The sequence below is a fragment of the Filicampus tigris genome, chromosome 22, assembly GCF_054856515.1.
Source record: "Filicampus tigris isolate MCC_2025a chromosome 22, RoL_Ftig_1.0, whole genome shotgun sequence".
Lineage (NCBI taxonomy): Eukaryota > Metazoa > Chordata > Actinopteri > Syngnathiformes > Syngnathidae > Filicampus > Filicampus tigris.
The window spans coordinates 8764404-8780686 of record NC_141238.1 but is presented as its reverse complement, the minus strand read 5'-3'; the positions used below and the strand labels follow the sequence as shown (position 1 = coordinate 8780686).

At 43.2% G+C, this 16283-nt stretch overlaps 1 protein-coding gene across 3 annotated transcripts in view; it reads right to left on the bottom strand.

The window, feature by feature from the left end:
- The window catches only part of syt1a (synaptotagmin Ia), a 61773-nt gene that overhangs the window by 24526 nt on the left and 20964 nt on the right, over positions 1-16283 (bottom strand). For all 3 annotated transcript variants that reach the window (XM_086021946.1, XM_086021945.1, XM_086021947.1), the window contains one exon: positions 1860-2050. In XM_086021946.1, the coding sequence (XP_085878072.1) occupies positions 1860-2040 (181 nt within the window). In that variant the 5' untranslated portion in view covers positions 2041-2050. The remainder of the gene's footprint in view (positions 1-1859; positions 2051-16283) is intronic.

Here is a 16283-nt window from a genome sequence, read left to right as displayed (position 1 = left end):
TATTCTTAAAAGATAATATGTTTGGGTTGACTTTGCTTGAATAAAGTATTTGCATGAGAAAATCAATCCTCTTATTCATGTTAAGGGTATTCAAATTCAAGAAAATAATGGGACAGAAAAATCAAGGGATTTTTTTAACAATAAATAAAATATGCGATTAACTACGAGTTAACTATGAAAATATGTGATTAACAATGATTAAAAATGTTAATCGCTTGACAGCACTAATATATATATACATACTAGAGGTGTAACAGTACGCTAAATTACATTTCGGTTCGGTTCGGTTTCTTGGAAACTTCGGTTCGGTATATTTTCGGTACAAAAAACAGTTTTTTTAAAAAATATGTTTATTTTGAAAAAATGACAAGTAAATGGTACATTTTTTTGGAAAAAAAAAATAAAAGTGAACCATTTGGGTGACATTCTAAGAAATTACATCAGAATAAAAAATACACTAGCAATAAAGATCGCTTAATTTTGTAAATTATTAAGACACTGAAACCTTTAAACACTCAGAAGCAACAGCCTATGACACATCTAAGTCTTCAAGTTTAAGACAAGTTGTCATTACAGTACATGTATACACTTTTTGTGATAAAAAAATACATACAATAACTGTTACAATTATTGCTAACTGTATTAAAACTGTTTACGATGAAATACAGTAACTTTAAAGTCTTTATTAAATTATTTACACTTTTAGGCATTAAAATCTTTGAATGTTCAACAGCATATTGTAACGAATTGGGTTATCTGTGTTGTGGTCGAATTTGTGTTTTGCTGAGTTGTGATGTTTCCGAGGTTGATGAATGCATCGTACGGCTAGTAAGAGGAGCAGCGGAGAACGAAGGAGAGAGAGAGCTGTTGTACTTTGTTTTTGGCTAAAAAGACTGCTTGCTTCCTCGTCGAAGACACATTCAAAGTCGGATGATGTCCTTTTAAGTGTTATTATGTTAGACCTGCTACTACAGCATAGCCGCCAATCTCATGTCGGCACGCAACTTTGGGACTTATACACGTACCTTTTCCCATCAACAATTTTAACAGGACAGCCAGAATGTTCCCAAACAGGTGACCGCAGTGTACGGGGGACCTTCGAGCTCTGGCTTGTTTGCGTATTCGTTTGCTCCTCTTTAGTGCCGCCGCCCTCCGCTCCCGCGTGCAACAGTCAATAGTGCCCGTGCATAAACTCGCGCTAATAAGTGGACCGAACCGAACATGCCATACCGAAACGTATTAATACACCCACGTGTACCGTTACACCCCTAATATACAGTATATACATACACATATACAATGTGTGTATATATACACACACACACATATATATATATATATATATATATATATATATACATACGTATATATACATATATATACATATATATATATACATATATATATATACATATATATATATACATATATACACATATATATACATATATATATATATATACATAGGTATATATATATATATATATATATATATATACATAGGTATATATATATATATATATATATATATATATATATATATATATATATATATATATATATATATATATATATATATATATATATATACATATACATACATATAAAAAAATTGTAGTCCAGAAAAAAAAGCATGTTTCTTTAGGGTACTCTCACTAATTGATAAAGACTTTGTGAGTGTATTTTTATAATTTTTTTATTTAAAAACCCTTCTGTCCTATAGTGTCCAACATTTGTTAAAATGGATGAAAGAGCAACCATTTTGATCAGCGTCAAGATCTCAAATATTATTATTATAAAAATAAACCACCTTCAATTTCCACTTGACATTGTTGGAAAAACTGTCATGAGCAACTCACGCGGGATCTTGTTGAGCTCGTTCATGAACTTGTCTTTGAGCTTGGAGAAGGCCTCGTCCTTCGGTCCGGCGGCGGGGCCGCCCGCCATGTTGGTGGTGTTGGACGACGAGGAAGAGGAGGAGGAGGAGGAGGCGGTGGGCGCGGGGGCCGCCGCCAGCGCTTCCCTCCGACTCTCGTTCATCTTGCCGAGCCTGCGCCATCATAACAGACAAAGACATCAGTTTTTTTTTTCCCCCTTCCTTCGGACAGATGCGCGTGAGGGTTGGTGAGGCGCGCCGGCATCTGCCAGCTAAGCCTGGTCAAACATCCGCTGAGGCATGTGCAGTCACAACAAAGCTGCTCACGCTTTGCTTAAACAGGAGATTATTTATTAGCCCCGTGCGACGCGGGCAATAAATGTCGCCGCCGCTTTCGGACTTAATTGAATCGAGTGTTTGCAAGTCGGCCTGAGAGGCCGCTGCTCTATTATCTCGGCACGCAATAGGTGTGTTTGTGTAAACACGACGAAACACGCACATGTAAAAATCATCTGGCTCAAGAGAGCCATCAAACTTTACAGCGAGTCATCAAACTTGCTGCCATACTGCGCCCATACTCTGACAAAAAGAATACAAATTCTCTCTTTAGTGGAGTCCTTCTTTCTAGTAATTGCTTCAAATTTGGTATCAATTGTACAAAATCTCCAGGAGGACTTCACCTTTGTAGCACCACTGGGAAAATGGCAAAAAACAACCGGGAAATTCTTGCTACAGAACAAAATGGCCGACTTTCAGTGTATTTTCAGGCTTTGAAGCTTTTTTGTGGTTCTACAAGCCAACCAAATCTTATGTTCCCAAGTGAAACAGACTTCGTCTGGGGGGGATGGTAACTGAAAAACTGCTTTGAATGGGTCAAATGAACCAAAATGGACAGTTCCAAACCAAAATGGAAGACTTGCTGTGTATTTTCAGGCATGACTTCTTGAGACGTTTTTGTGGGTCTACTCATGAAAGACACACCTACCAAATTTCATGTTGCTAAGTGAAACAGCTTTCAGGGGATGAATTTCCCGCCCCCAAAATAATGAGCAGTCCTTGTCGAAATTCTACAATTCTGCTTAAAATGATTAAAATAAGCCTAAAATGGCTGCTCCAAACAAAATGGCGGACTTCCTATTTCGTTTCAGGCAAGGCTTCTTGAGACTTTTTTTGATGGTCCGTGATGGACACGCCTACCACATTTCATGTTGCAAACACGCCCGTGTTACGTGCTGCCTCCTGCTCGACTCTTTCAAACGACAGTAGGCAGAATGCTTGAATCTAAACGTTGTCACGCTACCTTTGCACCTTCATGACTCATCTCCCAATGGAGACACGCGCGCCAACTTCCGCACGCTCTCCACTAGTGCGAGAGATCCACTTGAGCTCGTTTTCACGGGAAAAAGCTGAAGCGGCATTGACCTTTTCTGAGCGCGCTCATGTCTGTGCGGGAATATCATGCATAGCATATATGCGGCCCCCGTGCACTGTTTTGATGACCTAGAACTAAAACAAGCACAAAATGGCCGCTTGTTGCTCCCTGCGAGTCACTGCGCCGCATCCTTTCCGCTCCACTGTCACATTCGATGTTCCAGCAGGCGGGACAAAATACATATATCAAAGCTTATTAATAATATAAATAAATCACCCAAAAATATCTTAAATGGACTATTTTTATATATATTTGATATTTATTCATATTGAAATAAAACAAAAAATGCAATGGGAGTGATTAAAAAATACACAAATTATACTAGTTTAATTCAAGCCATTCAATACAAGCGTGTATAGTATGAAAACAAAAAACATGAAAGAGAATGTCACAAAAAAACATTTAAAAAGTGTAATTACAGTAGTATTTGTTGGTTGGAGGTGTGCCTTGAAGGGGCGTGGCCTAGTGAGTGACGTCAAGAGCTGCAGTCAGGTTGGCTCAATTGATTGGGTTAGTTTGCGTGTCAGTGTCTGGTGTAGGGCTAAACGATGAAAACAAATATTAATCATGATTATTTTGGTAATTATTGAAATCCCAATTGAGGCGGCACGGTGGTCGACTGGTTAGCACATCCGCCTCACAGTTCAGAGGTCGTGGGTTCGATCCCGGCTCCGGCCTCCCTGTGTGGAGTTTGCATGTTCTCCCCGTGCCTGCGTGGGTTTTCTCCGGGTACTCCGGTTTCCTCCCACATTCCAAAAACATGCATGGTAAGTTGATTGGATACTCTAAATTGCCCCTAGGTGTGATTGTGAGTGCGGATGTTTGTCTCTCTGTGCCCTGCGATTGGCTGGCAACCAATTCAGGGTGTCCCCCGCCTACTGCCCAAAGACAGCTGGGATAGGCTCCAGCACGCCCGCGACCCTTGTGAGGATAAGCGGTATGGATAATGAATGAATGAATGAATGAAATCCCAATTATTCAAACGATCATTTATTTTTTTGGTACAAAAGAAGAAAATTTTTAAATGTAAAAAATATAAAGACAAAAATATTTCTTTGAAACACTAATTATGTAAGTTCCTTTTGGACTAAACAAAATGGATAAAATTTGTTATTATACAATTTTTAAAAAGTGTAAGTATATAAATTCAAGTATGACTTCATTGTGTAATCAAACAGTAAATCGGATATAAATGTATGTTAATAATTTTTTACGATTATGCCAATTTTGTAATCGGGGAGTGTAATAATCGTAATTATAATTGAATTTTGATTAATTGCACAGCAGTAGTCTGGTTTGAGCTGTGGCTTACAGCAGCTCCATGTGAGGGTTCTCATTTTGTGCCCCTTCAATAAAGGTCTGCGATTTGGTTCTCCTTTCCCACGTGCGAGGGCCTTACAGTACTTTAATCGCTTGTGGCTAAAAATTTTGAATTGCAACACAAAGCCCCCAAAATACTAATTTACCACGTTGATGGCTTGATGTTGGGGTACTCTTAACTCAAGGTACCATTCTATGTAATGAAAACAGAAAACAAAATATACAACATAGATAAGAAGAATAGTGAAAAGAATCCTCCCCATCAGATGTAAACCTTCAACCCAATTACAGAGCAGCCAGATGGCCCAGCAGGTCCCCAAACGCAGCGCCAATGTTGGAAACAACACACACTTCCCTTCTCTCTATCTGGGTCACTTCCCTGGCCGCTTACCTCGCTCTGCTACGGTGCCTCTATCATGCTCCCCGCCCCACCCAAAAAAAAAAAAAAAAAAAAAAAAAACTCGTGCTTTTGAGACACACACAAAAAACACTGTATGAATGCAAACAGGTCCAATCGTATCACATCCTTCTTGTAGCGTTCAATGGGTTAATCATGCAGTAAATCACCAATTAAAACCTTTTTAGAAATAATTCTCGCATCATGCTTGAAAACAAAATGATAGGCTCCCTGTCTTTTGGGGCGTGGCTTCTTGAGACATATTGATCTATCTATAGATCGATATGACATGATAGACATTAGACAAGCCCACCAAATTTTAAAACCTTTTTATCAATAAGCACCTGCTAGCCGTCCATGTCCTATACAACGTCCCAATACCTTTGTCGGCGTATCATAAATACAGGAGGGCTTAATTGGGCCAGGATCGATAACGTGGATCGATAAGGAGCACGCAGACCGGAGCCAGACGTGTTTTATTTGAATGTACGAGGCCGGCCTCAAATTCCCTGGGCGGCTGTGAAAATCACGCTAATAAAGTTGGATTGCTTGCAAGCGCGTCGCCGTGACGCCGCTGATGATCACTTCAACATCACTTGCAGGTTTCATTACGCTCCCCGGCTCGGGAATCGGGTACTTCTCACAGATCCCGGATAAACCAATAATAATCAGTGCGAGGATACTTGTTGGGGTCCAAAGGGAACGGCAACAGTTTAATTACGATGCTGTCGAGCCGAGAGAGGCAGTCATATTTATCTGATGTGTGAGCGGAGTTTAGTGCTTGTCAGGTCCAGATTTTTGCTCTCTGTGATTCACACTAGCTGATTTTGGGGGGTTGCTGACGTTGCCTAAATTGGTTAAGATGTTAAAGCGAAAGTCAACCCAAACATATTTTTTTTCAAGAATATGTTCCCAGCCGGCCCACCAGTTGAAACAGGGCAGTCTGATTAATTTTGCGTTTGTGGAATATAAATACAGCAGCCAAATGCACTTGTTTTTAGCCATCTCTGGGGGCGGCCATTTTGTCTTCTGTCGACTGATAATGACATCACAACTGCTCACCACGATCAATCACGGCTGACCTGTTTTCTGAATCTGAGTCGTGATTGTTCGTTGTGATTGTTCATTTTCAGTCGACAGAAGACAAAATGGCCGCCCCCAGAGATGGCTAAAAACGAGTGCATTTTTCTGCTTAACTTACATTCCACAAACGCAATATTTATCAGAATGTCCTGTTTTAACCGGTGGGCTTGCATAGAACATATTCTTGAAAAAAAAAAAATGTTTGCGTTGACTTCCTCTCTAAAAGTTGTGTGTATCCTGCTTCACGCTAGCCTTGTGACTTTGTTTTTATGGTTCCAAGAACAGGATTGCGAAACAGTCTCCACCAGCCTGACTCCCTTCGACTACACGGATGGCATTTGATTTAACAACGTGTTCGATTGCCGGCTTCACCCAGAGTTGGAAGCCAAACGCATGTAAACGTACGGCGGGTCACTCTCGTAGAAAGGAAGTCAATCTGCCGGCATCTGGAAGCCAATCATAGCAAATAACGTACAAGTAAGAGCCAAATGTCAATGGCTCCGGAGGGGCTACAGTTGGTGTAAAAGGCGTGGTTAGTGAACCGACGCGATCATTTGCGGCTGTCAGTCACGAGCAGGATGGCGCCCGGCTGCAGACACGTGTCGCACGCGGCGGGGCCGCGTCTTTAGAAATATAATAAAGCGCTTCGCGACCGTCGGCTGCGGCGGCAGATAAGAGGAAGGAAGTGGCTTGCTCCGCCTTGTCCCGCTCGGCCTCTTTACTCACCTGTAGCCAATCTCCGGAGGTAATGGAAGTGGAAAAAAAAGTTATTAACCCCGCTTTGCTGCCAGGCCGCGACAGCTCTATTAAGGCCGCAGCTCAAAGATTTCCCCACATTTTCAATTACGCCTTCCAAAAGTGTCGCAAAGCTAAGTAGAGGGAAGAAAGGAGCGGGCCGGGAGTCTTATCGCCCTTCTCTTGTTCCTGCGGCGACACACGCTACCCGCCCGGAACGCTGGAGGGGACAATTTATATGACGGACAAGGCACTAGGGTTGCAGGGTATACCGGTACCAGTATAGTATCCCAATACTAGAGTTTTTAAAACGGTACTATACCAGCATTTAAAAAACAAACGGTACTTTTATTTCATATTATTGAATGTGAGTGAATTGGTAAATCTCATGTCCAGGGGAAACATTCTTAAATATTTAAATAGCCAATTAAGGCAGTACATTATATAAATTAAGTATATTGAAACACGTTTTTGTAAAACATTTTATTAGCCCACAATATTTAATACTATCCTAGATGATATGAGCCTCAATTTATTTTCTAGTTATGTCCATTAAATGTTTCACGTATAGTTTCAAAACACAAACCCTTTGAATTATAAGAACAAGTAAAACAAAGCAATGACATTCCAATTAAAATCCAATGCCAATTATTTATTTTATTTATTGTTCCTGAAGTGTGTTTTAAAATAAAGGAAAATGTTGACATTTCAGTGTTTCACCTGCAAAAAGTATCGAAATACATGTTGGTATCGGTATCGAAACAGAAATTTGGTATCGTGACAACCCTACAAGGCACCCCGCCTAAAATGGGTCGGCCATTCGGGGACGGAATGAAGTGTACCCAAATCAATAAATGGGTGTGACAAAATGGGGGTCGATGGATTGCTCGCAGAATCGTTCTCCGTTGGTCTTTATCATGACTTGAGGTGTGAAACAGATCTCAGTGCCTACAAAACTAAATACTGTATTAGTCGAAACCAAGATCATATATGCTTGTGGATATTCTAATTCATCCAGGTCATTTCTTTTACAGGGCGTTGAACCAATCGCAACTGGACTGCTCTGTTTGTCTTCGAAGAGTTTCCGCCTCTCATCAGCGAAAGCTTCATCAATTCATGCAACAAAGCTCGCTTAGGAGATTGGTTGGTGAGGCTGGTCTGTCCGATGGATTTATATTAGTCAAAAGATTAAACGCGATTAATCGCATTTTTCAACTACATTTTTCACTAAGCTTTGAACCGTTGTTTATGTGAGTAAAATCTAGGAATTGATGTGGAAAAAAGTATATTTCCATTCAAAGACTGTTCTAATAGCTTTCTTTGATCCTTAAATACCATTCTTTTCCTGTAAAATACAACAGTTGAACGATACACCAAAGATGTACAACAAATATGGTATTTGAATTTGGCTATGCAAAGTGTGCAAATTATTTAGGATTTCTCCAATGAGCTGTCAAGTAACTTTTTAAGTAAAACTACGAAAAAGTCCGTATTTGCGATTAATCGCGATTAATCTTTTGACAGCCCTAACTTATATGCAACTAAATATTAGTTCAGTGACTAACCAGAAAGAAAAAGTATCCAGTTCAGTCCTGGTACACGACAAGGGAGGTAAATGGCCTTTCACTTGTACAGCGATTTTCCACCTACAAGGCAGCATCAGAAGCAACTGAGGGTTCAGTATCTTGCTCAAGGACACTCGGTCACATGGGCCAGGGATCGATCGCGCAACCTTTGGGTAAGGACGCGAACATTCTACCAGTGAGCCATGCCGCCCCGAGGTGGATGAAGGCTAGAGATTAAATACACCGGACGCTTGCGTCCATCAAATGTTGACAGATGCGCTGACGCTGACCTGAGTCGGGGCCCGGCGGTATGCGCCGATGGCGAGGACCAACAAGGCAGCGCTCCCGGGGGCCAAGTCGCCTCGGTCTGACGCAGGAGGCCAGGTCGGAGGCCGGAGTCGAAGGGATAACACGAGACAATTGCTCAACCTCCGCCTCGCCGCGGGGGGAAATCTGCTTGGCAACCGGCGACAGGGAGCAAGCAGTGGGATTAAGTCCTTTTAAGGCTGAATCACAGCTAGTCCGGACTCTTTGCTTTTTAACCTCCTGACGTGATCTCCTCCAGATGTGTCGAGAGACTACCGTGATGCGATGTGACAAATCTCTGCGGTATTCTCATGTCACCGCAACCTTTTCCCCCTTCTTCCACACGGAAGAAAACAAGCACATTTGTGGAGAAGTGCACTCACAAACCAATGCCTTCCAGATTACATTCTACTCAGAAGTCGCCGCCCCATTTTTCTCTCGCCGCCCACCTCTTCTCACCTCACCATGCGGGCCCCCCGTCGAGCTCGGCGATGCAATCGTTACAGACGTGTTTTGCTTGCCTGAAACAGGTTTTGCTCCGAGCAACCAATGAGAAGACAAAAAAAAAAATGCTATGCTATGCTACATTGCTAATTCAGTTTTCGATGGACCAGCATTCTGAAGGCTCTCTGCCAGATTAGATTGACATGACAACACACAAGTCAATTCAAAGATGCATCACAAATAAATTGTCAGGTTGCTAATCTGCTCGCGGCGTCGTAGAGCGAGCGGCGAGGAGACAAACACCTTGGGCGAATAAGCGCCGTGATTAGATGATGGCGGCACAATGGGGCGCAGTGTAAACACCGGCGACACAAAGAAAGTCGTCTTTGATGATGTGTTGCTTTCCCTCCTCGCTCCAAAAGTCATTTCAAAGTCGGCGTTTAGATGCGCTCGCTTTGTTTTCGCCGCCAGAGTACCCCTCCTCCTACGAGAGGGATGGGAAAAAAAAAATAACGCGCTCTTTTCTTTGGACTTGACTGAGCTGTCACATCTGATCTGGCTGACATTATCATTTAACACAACAGCCTTTTTAAATCACTTCGCTGAAGAGCAGGACTGAAAAAAAAAAAACGTCGGCGTGATAGGTAACAGCGTGCGGCTGATACGGAAATAAACAGGTATTGTCAGTTTATCGCAGAGCATCGCTGCACTGATACGCCATTAGCTGCAGACTCTCACTTTGGCCAAACTGATTAAGTTTAATGCTGACAGAGACTAGGTTAGGTTTAGTTGTTTGTAATACCGGGTTAGTTTCAGGCCATAGAAACACTTGGTTAACCCATTAAGGATGGGAGCGCATAACCGCGTTTCTCCCTTTAAAGCTGGGAGAGCGTCTACATCATTTTCTTTTTTTAATCCAATTCTCGATCTCTTAGCCAATGAAACGCATCAGAATATACATGTGACGGTGTCGTAAATTGTCGGGAGGATATCCGGATTTTTTTCGAGGAGTAATGGCGGCACAATCGATTGCGGGAGCTCTGATATAAGTCACGGGCAGTGATATAGACGACGCGCTCGCGGACTTGAAAGCCCACGAGGGGCTTCAGGCTTTAATGGGTTATTGAAGTCGAAAAAAAATGACTGTAGAATCAGGCCTGAGAAAATCTGTGTTCGATTTAGTCAGGAAAACGACTGGGTTCCTTATAGGTGTATTGTAGAGATAGACCGATATGTTTTTTCTTTAGGGCCGATACCGATACGATTATTAGTAGTCAATGCTACGATAACCGATATTTGGAGCCGATATTCATTTTTCGTAAAATAGAAAATATTGCCATCAAAATTTTATTCCCAAAAAAAAAAAAAATAAATGTTAATTTTGTGGAAACGTCTTTAAGCATGTGTTTATTTAACAATTTTTCAGATTTGCATAATGTTAATTTTTTGGGGGGATTATTATTACTATAAATTTTTGACAATATACATCTTTGTTACCAAATTGTAACAAAAAGTTCAGGGAGCACCCAGGGTCGTCAGCATGTCTTAAAAAGCAAAATGAAAACACTTAAAAAAATAGCTCCATATAGTTTTGACAATAAATGAAGTTCTCCGAAATTTCAAAATGACAGTAAATTAAACTTTCACATATCTTTGTTTTGATTCCAACACAGTTTTAAATTGACCGATTATCGGCCATCTGATGTTTTAAAAAGGCCGATGCCGATATTCGTCAAGACGCAGAATATCGGCGCCGATAATCGGTCTACCCCTAGTGTATTACTTTTGGACCTTAAAGAGAATCATGGATTTAGTTGATCTCCACACCCGACAAGTTTTATGGCACATATGACGCTCGCTCGACAGGCATACAGGATACCACCCGAGACGTTTCTGTACCGGTGAGGCATCAAACCCGGCGATTGGGATCTGAGGCGACCGTATCGAGACAGCCTGTGAAATTGGGACGAAATCACCGCTGAATAACACAGGTCGGCAGCTGCGATAGCGAGATAAAGAGATGGTGGGTTCGCCGCCGACAAAGCCTCGGCGTCCCTTACAGTTGAGACTGATGCTTATTCTTCGGCGGGGACTGCTCCAGTTTCTTTGTCATCGTCTAAAGCGGTGCTTCTCAAGTTGGGGCCCCTGATCTGCCAGATAATAAAATACCATTTCAAAAACGATCTTTACTGAAAAACTCCCCAACAAGCGTCTGCCCCAAAACATCTGTTGCGGAGGACGGCAGAAGCAACGGGAGAGAGACCCCCCCCCCCCCCCCGCCCCTCCAACATGATCATTATCACCGCTGGCGACGGCCAAATCGGCGGCGGCATCGTCGTCTAAGTTGCGCTCAGATGAATTTTGGCCATTGAGCGGTGGCATTATTAAACCTAATGAGCTCTACGAGCGGCTGTTTGAGTCAAGTACTTTTTTTGGGAGTAAGTAGTCACCAGGCGGGTGTTCATTCACACGATGAGCGAACAGAAACTTGTACAGCTGCTGTATCGCAAACACCCCGCTATTTGGAAGTAATTAACCCCCCCCCCCCCCACATAAAAATATTTATAACAATAAAGGTATCACAAACTACTACACCAAAAACTTGGGATGTTTCAAACTCATCTCACTTTGAACAAAATTATCCTTAAAAATAGGTCGTTTAAAGATGTTCTCATTTCCGCAGAGCATTGCCATACACGCGGTGACGACTCTCCGGAACGACCCAGGCTAAACGCAAGCCCATCCCCGACATACAAAGGTCATTAAAGTTGAGATGAGTCACTTCAATATATAGCAATTACTCTTTCCCTATTACGCAGAGCTTTACTGACATCTTATAAAAAACATTTGTCAGTGAAACAACTGATAAGTTAAGAAAAAAAAAAAAACACTGAGAGGTGAATTTGTGAATTGTGAACCATGAATATGCAGATGACTAGAGACAATATTAAGGATATTTTTCAGACAGCAGTCAGCAATTAAGTCGTGTTTTTCAGGTATCACTTTAATGCATTCCTCGACGCTGTGACTTTTTGGCCTCGCCGTCTCGGTTCCACAACATTTATTCCCGTTTCTGCCCGCGGAGAAGCCGCGGCACACAATCTTGTCGACACAAATTCCCATCGGCGCGCTTTGCAGATAACTTCCTCTGACACGCGTCGCCCCGTCACCCCGAAACGCAGAAGCCGCGTCCAATCTCGCCGCTCGTCTTAATTCCGAGGAAGGTAGCTGTGACGGCTGCGCGGGACTTTGCCGATCCCATTTAAACAGACGCTCTGTCAACACTATTTTTTATTATTCCATCCTGCCCTCCTTGCAAGCGTGAAGAAACGGAATGAGATGTTTGCTCATTCACTTGCTGCGCCAACACACCGACGACGGCTAAAACATTGTGACGACTAACGAACACTCGCGGCCTTTTGTCGTCGGTCTCGGGCAAAATGGCGACCGCTGAATCGCTTTAGAACACCGGCTGCTTAGATGAAAACACAGATAGTGACAATATCGCGTTACGTGCGGATGCGTGACAGCAGGAAGCAGACAGGGGAAACTAATTCAGAAAAAAAACGCAGTGACGGGATTTAATGTCATATTGAGAGACAGGATGAACCCTCTCACATTCCGAGGACAAAGTCTAACTCCCAAAGGAGTTTAAGGCTTAAACACTAACCCCTAACAATTAACCCCAAAATCGAATCCTACCCTAATCTTAAACGCTAACTTCTACCCTAAACCGTTCCTATAAACCTCAACACTAACCTACGAGCTCCTAACCTTGCAGAATGCGTGGGTACCACAAAACACCAGCAAGAGAGCAATTAAGAGGCCAATTATTTCCCGCTTCCAGCATATCAAGGAAGCCTAACCGTCCAAAAACTGTCCAACTGCTGCTTTATCCGGTCCAAACCTGAGCTGGGCGAGCAATCCACAAAAAGGAGATTAACAACACTTTCTAAGCCGACCTCACAGTTTAATGACGCGGAATAAAACACCGCGGACTATTTTTGGTGGTTTAAAAGCCTCGCTTTTGTCCAAACATCTTATCGCAATCAGGAGAGGAATGTAACCGAGCCTGTTAATTAACCAACGACAAGACACGTGCTAATTTAAAACGTGGCAGGTGACAATGTGACGGGGCTTATTTTGGGCATGAGGCTTCAGCGCCTGCCAAACCTTTTTTTGCGCTTCAAACGAGATGCCGCTTTGGACAAAATCGTATCTGAACCGACAAGACGGGTAGAGGACGACTGAAAATCTGACAGGAAAGATGATCGCATGGAACACGAGCCTCGAAGCACCAACCTTTTTTTTTTTCGAATCGAAGGTTTGGGAGTTTTTACCAAAAATATTCGAGTCAAACCACGACGTGCGCTAGCGGGGATGGAGAAGTGGGAGGCCCAAAAATCCGCCGAAGGCTCGCGGCGCGTGGCCTCCGGAGCCGAGCGGGTCGTACAAACATTTCATTATCATCCGTAATGTGGAGTCTCGGCGGAGGCGACCTTGCAGCTCCGCCATCTCCTCTCATTTTTCTGCGAGCGGGCCTGAGAGGACGGGACCGGCGTGCGTGAATAGAAGCTGCTCCGCGTCTGAAATTGCACCATTAGGTGAGCTTCTGAAGCCACTCCAGCCCTCAATATTCCCGAGTCGGGAAGAAATACTGTGACCTTCAGGTACCAAGTTGGTGATTGTGACCCATAATCATAATTAATGGCGTTTAGCCTGAAGCATGTAGGCCAATAGCTCCTTAACCAGCAAACACAATCTGAAGTGATTAAACCCAAATTGGATACCGAAAAAGTGCGTCCGGGTAGGAACTTGCGCTGTGATTATAAAGACGGATCGCCTCCGACGCCGAGCAAAAAAAAAAAAAAACACCCTTCATGACATTAAAAGCAAATTACAAGCTTTATGGAACGCTACGAGACGCTACAAGGAAGTGCTGATTTGGGACGGAATGCCGCCGAGCGCTGAGGACTATACAATCAGGCGGCATTGTGCTTGGAGTGGGACTCTCTCCCGCGCCATCATTAGTCCAATTACCGTGCCGGATCAGAGAGCATGCCGGGATATTTGCCTTGCTATAATGCAAAGTATGCCGACGCTTGAGGTCAGCGGAGAGGACCTGGTCTGATACGTAAACAAAATTAATCAGCATTACTGGTCAGGACAGAGTGTCTGCAGGAAGACTGAGATAAACTGATGATTTATGGCCAACATTAATTGCCAGAGGCAGCTTGCACATCCCATTATAGCGCTTAGATTTCTTATCAATGGCTGCAAATGAACCGCGATGGTGACTCATTGCGTGAGTGCACATATAGAACGCAGGATGAGCTCTCTTGTGCCGCTGAGGTAACCCAAATAATATATCACGGCGACACAACGGCGGTCACGATCCGAGTGGTTTTTCAAGCCTAGCAAATGTGGTGAGTCCCAAACAATTCAGTCTTCTACTAGTGATGTACCTGTTAATCGAAAATCGATTTCAAATCGATTTCCCCCAATTAATCTATTCGATGAATCGAAAATCGAGTTGATTAAATTCATCTAGAAAATGATGTCTTGAAATTTTTTTTCATTCCAGATGCATAGCACATTTTGAATGTGTCGATCAAATGATGTTGTTGCGCCAAACATGATTGCGTATTGCCTTTGTGGATGACTGCAGAACCACACTAGTGCACAGAGACAAGCATGGTAGCAATTTTTTAAAAAATCGAATCGAAAATCGGGAACTGAAAATCGAATCGGGGCTTGAGTCAATCGTTACATCCCTACCTTCTACCAATGGTCCAAATGGCAGAAATGAGCACCTTCAAATTAAAATAGCGGACAACCTGTATGTTTAATAAGATAGTTTGTATTTCAATTTTTCATGTTGAAGATGCGTGCCGGCTTTCGCGTCCATCTTTTACGACGCTCAAAGGGCGCCTTTTGTGTTTCATGACGAATCACCAAAGTTTGCCGCCCAGCTCCGCCAACACCCTATGACATCAACTCAGCATTTTTGTAATTTAGAGTCGCCCATCTGTCACGTATACCCGGACCAAATTTAGTGGCAATCGGGTGAATCCCCGAGGAGGCGTTTGTTCATACACCACACCTGGCAGTGGCCTAATCATCCTCTTCCAGGCAAAAATGTCAGACTAAATTTCGCAATATTGGTCGTTGTTGATTTTCCTGCTTCACGTGACGATAAACGCGCACGCCCGACTTTGTGTCATCCGGGTGCTCGCTCCAGCAATAAAGCCAACAAATAGGTTTTGACGCCTCTGATTGTGTTTTTCCTCGTTGAAACACCTGAGAGTGAAGCCGGCGCTCCTGACATTTACAGGAATTAGAGGGTGTTAGGAAGGAAACGACAAGCACTTTGTCTCCATTTAGCCGAGGCAGCGAGAGCATTACAACATGGATCTTCTCCGGCGGCTTTAAGTGCACCTCACGCTGGGCTGTTGCCGCCACGCTTGCTGTGGCCAGTTTGGGCCAAGACGCATCATTTTTCAGATAAGAACTCATCGCCATGACAACCAAACGGGGCACCGTGTAGGGATGCACTACTTTAGGACGAAGATAGTAATACATCAATGTTTTAATTGCCTTTATTAATCGTTTAAACCAGATATGAGCAACTTAAACGATTTTTTTCCATCAGTGCAACTGGGGGCCGCATATGTGCTCTTAATATTTTTTCAGAGGCTATTTTCAGACTGAGATAGGATTTCTTTGACTCGGCTAACTGGGGGGGGGGTCCCTGCGAGCCGACTTGAATCCACCCTTCATTTCCTTTCATTTATGTCTAATTGGAGAAAGCCCAGCGCCCTCCAGATGTCGACTGCCTCCTCCCAAATATCTGCTAAATTGCTTTTTCATGCAAATGACTGCTTGTGCGCGCGCGTGCGTGCCTGCGCGTTTGCCCTACTTTGACCTTGAGCTGTGTGTAAACACTCCAGACTGATGTGGCGAGGAAGAAAAAAAAAAAAAAAAAAAAAACGATAAAGTGGAAAGTAACAACCAGCTTGCTGCTTCCTCCTGTCACACGTTGACAGCGAGGAGGTGGGTGGCGGTGGACGACGCAGGGCGGGGCAGGGGTGCGAGAAAGCTCACCCGAGGGATAAAAAGTCCAGA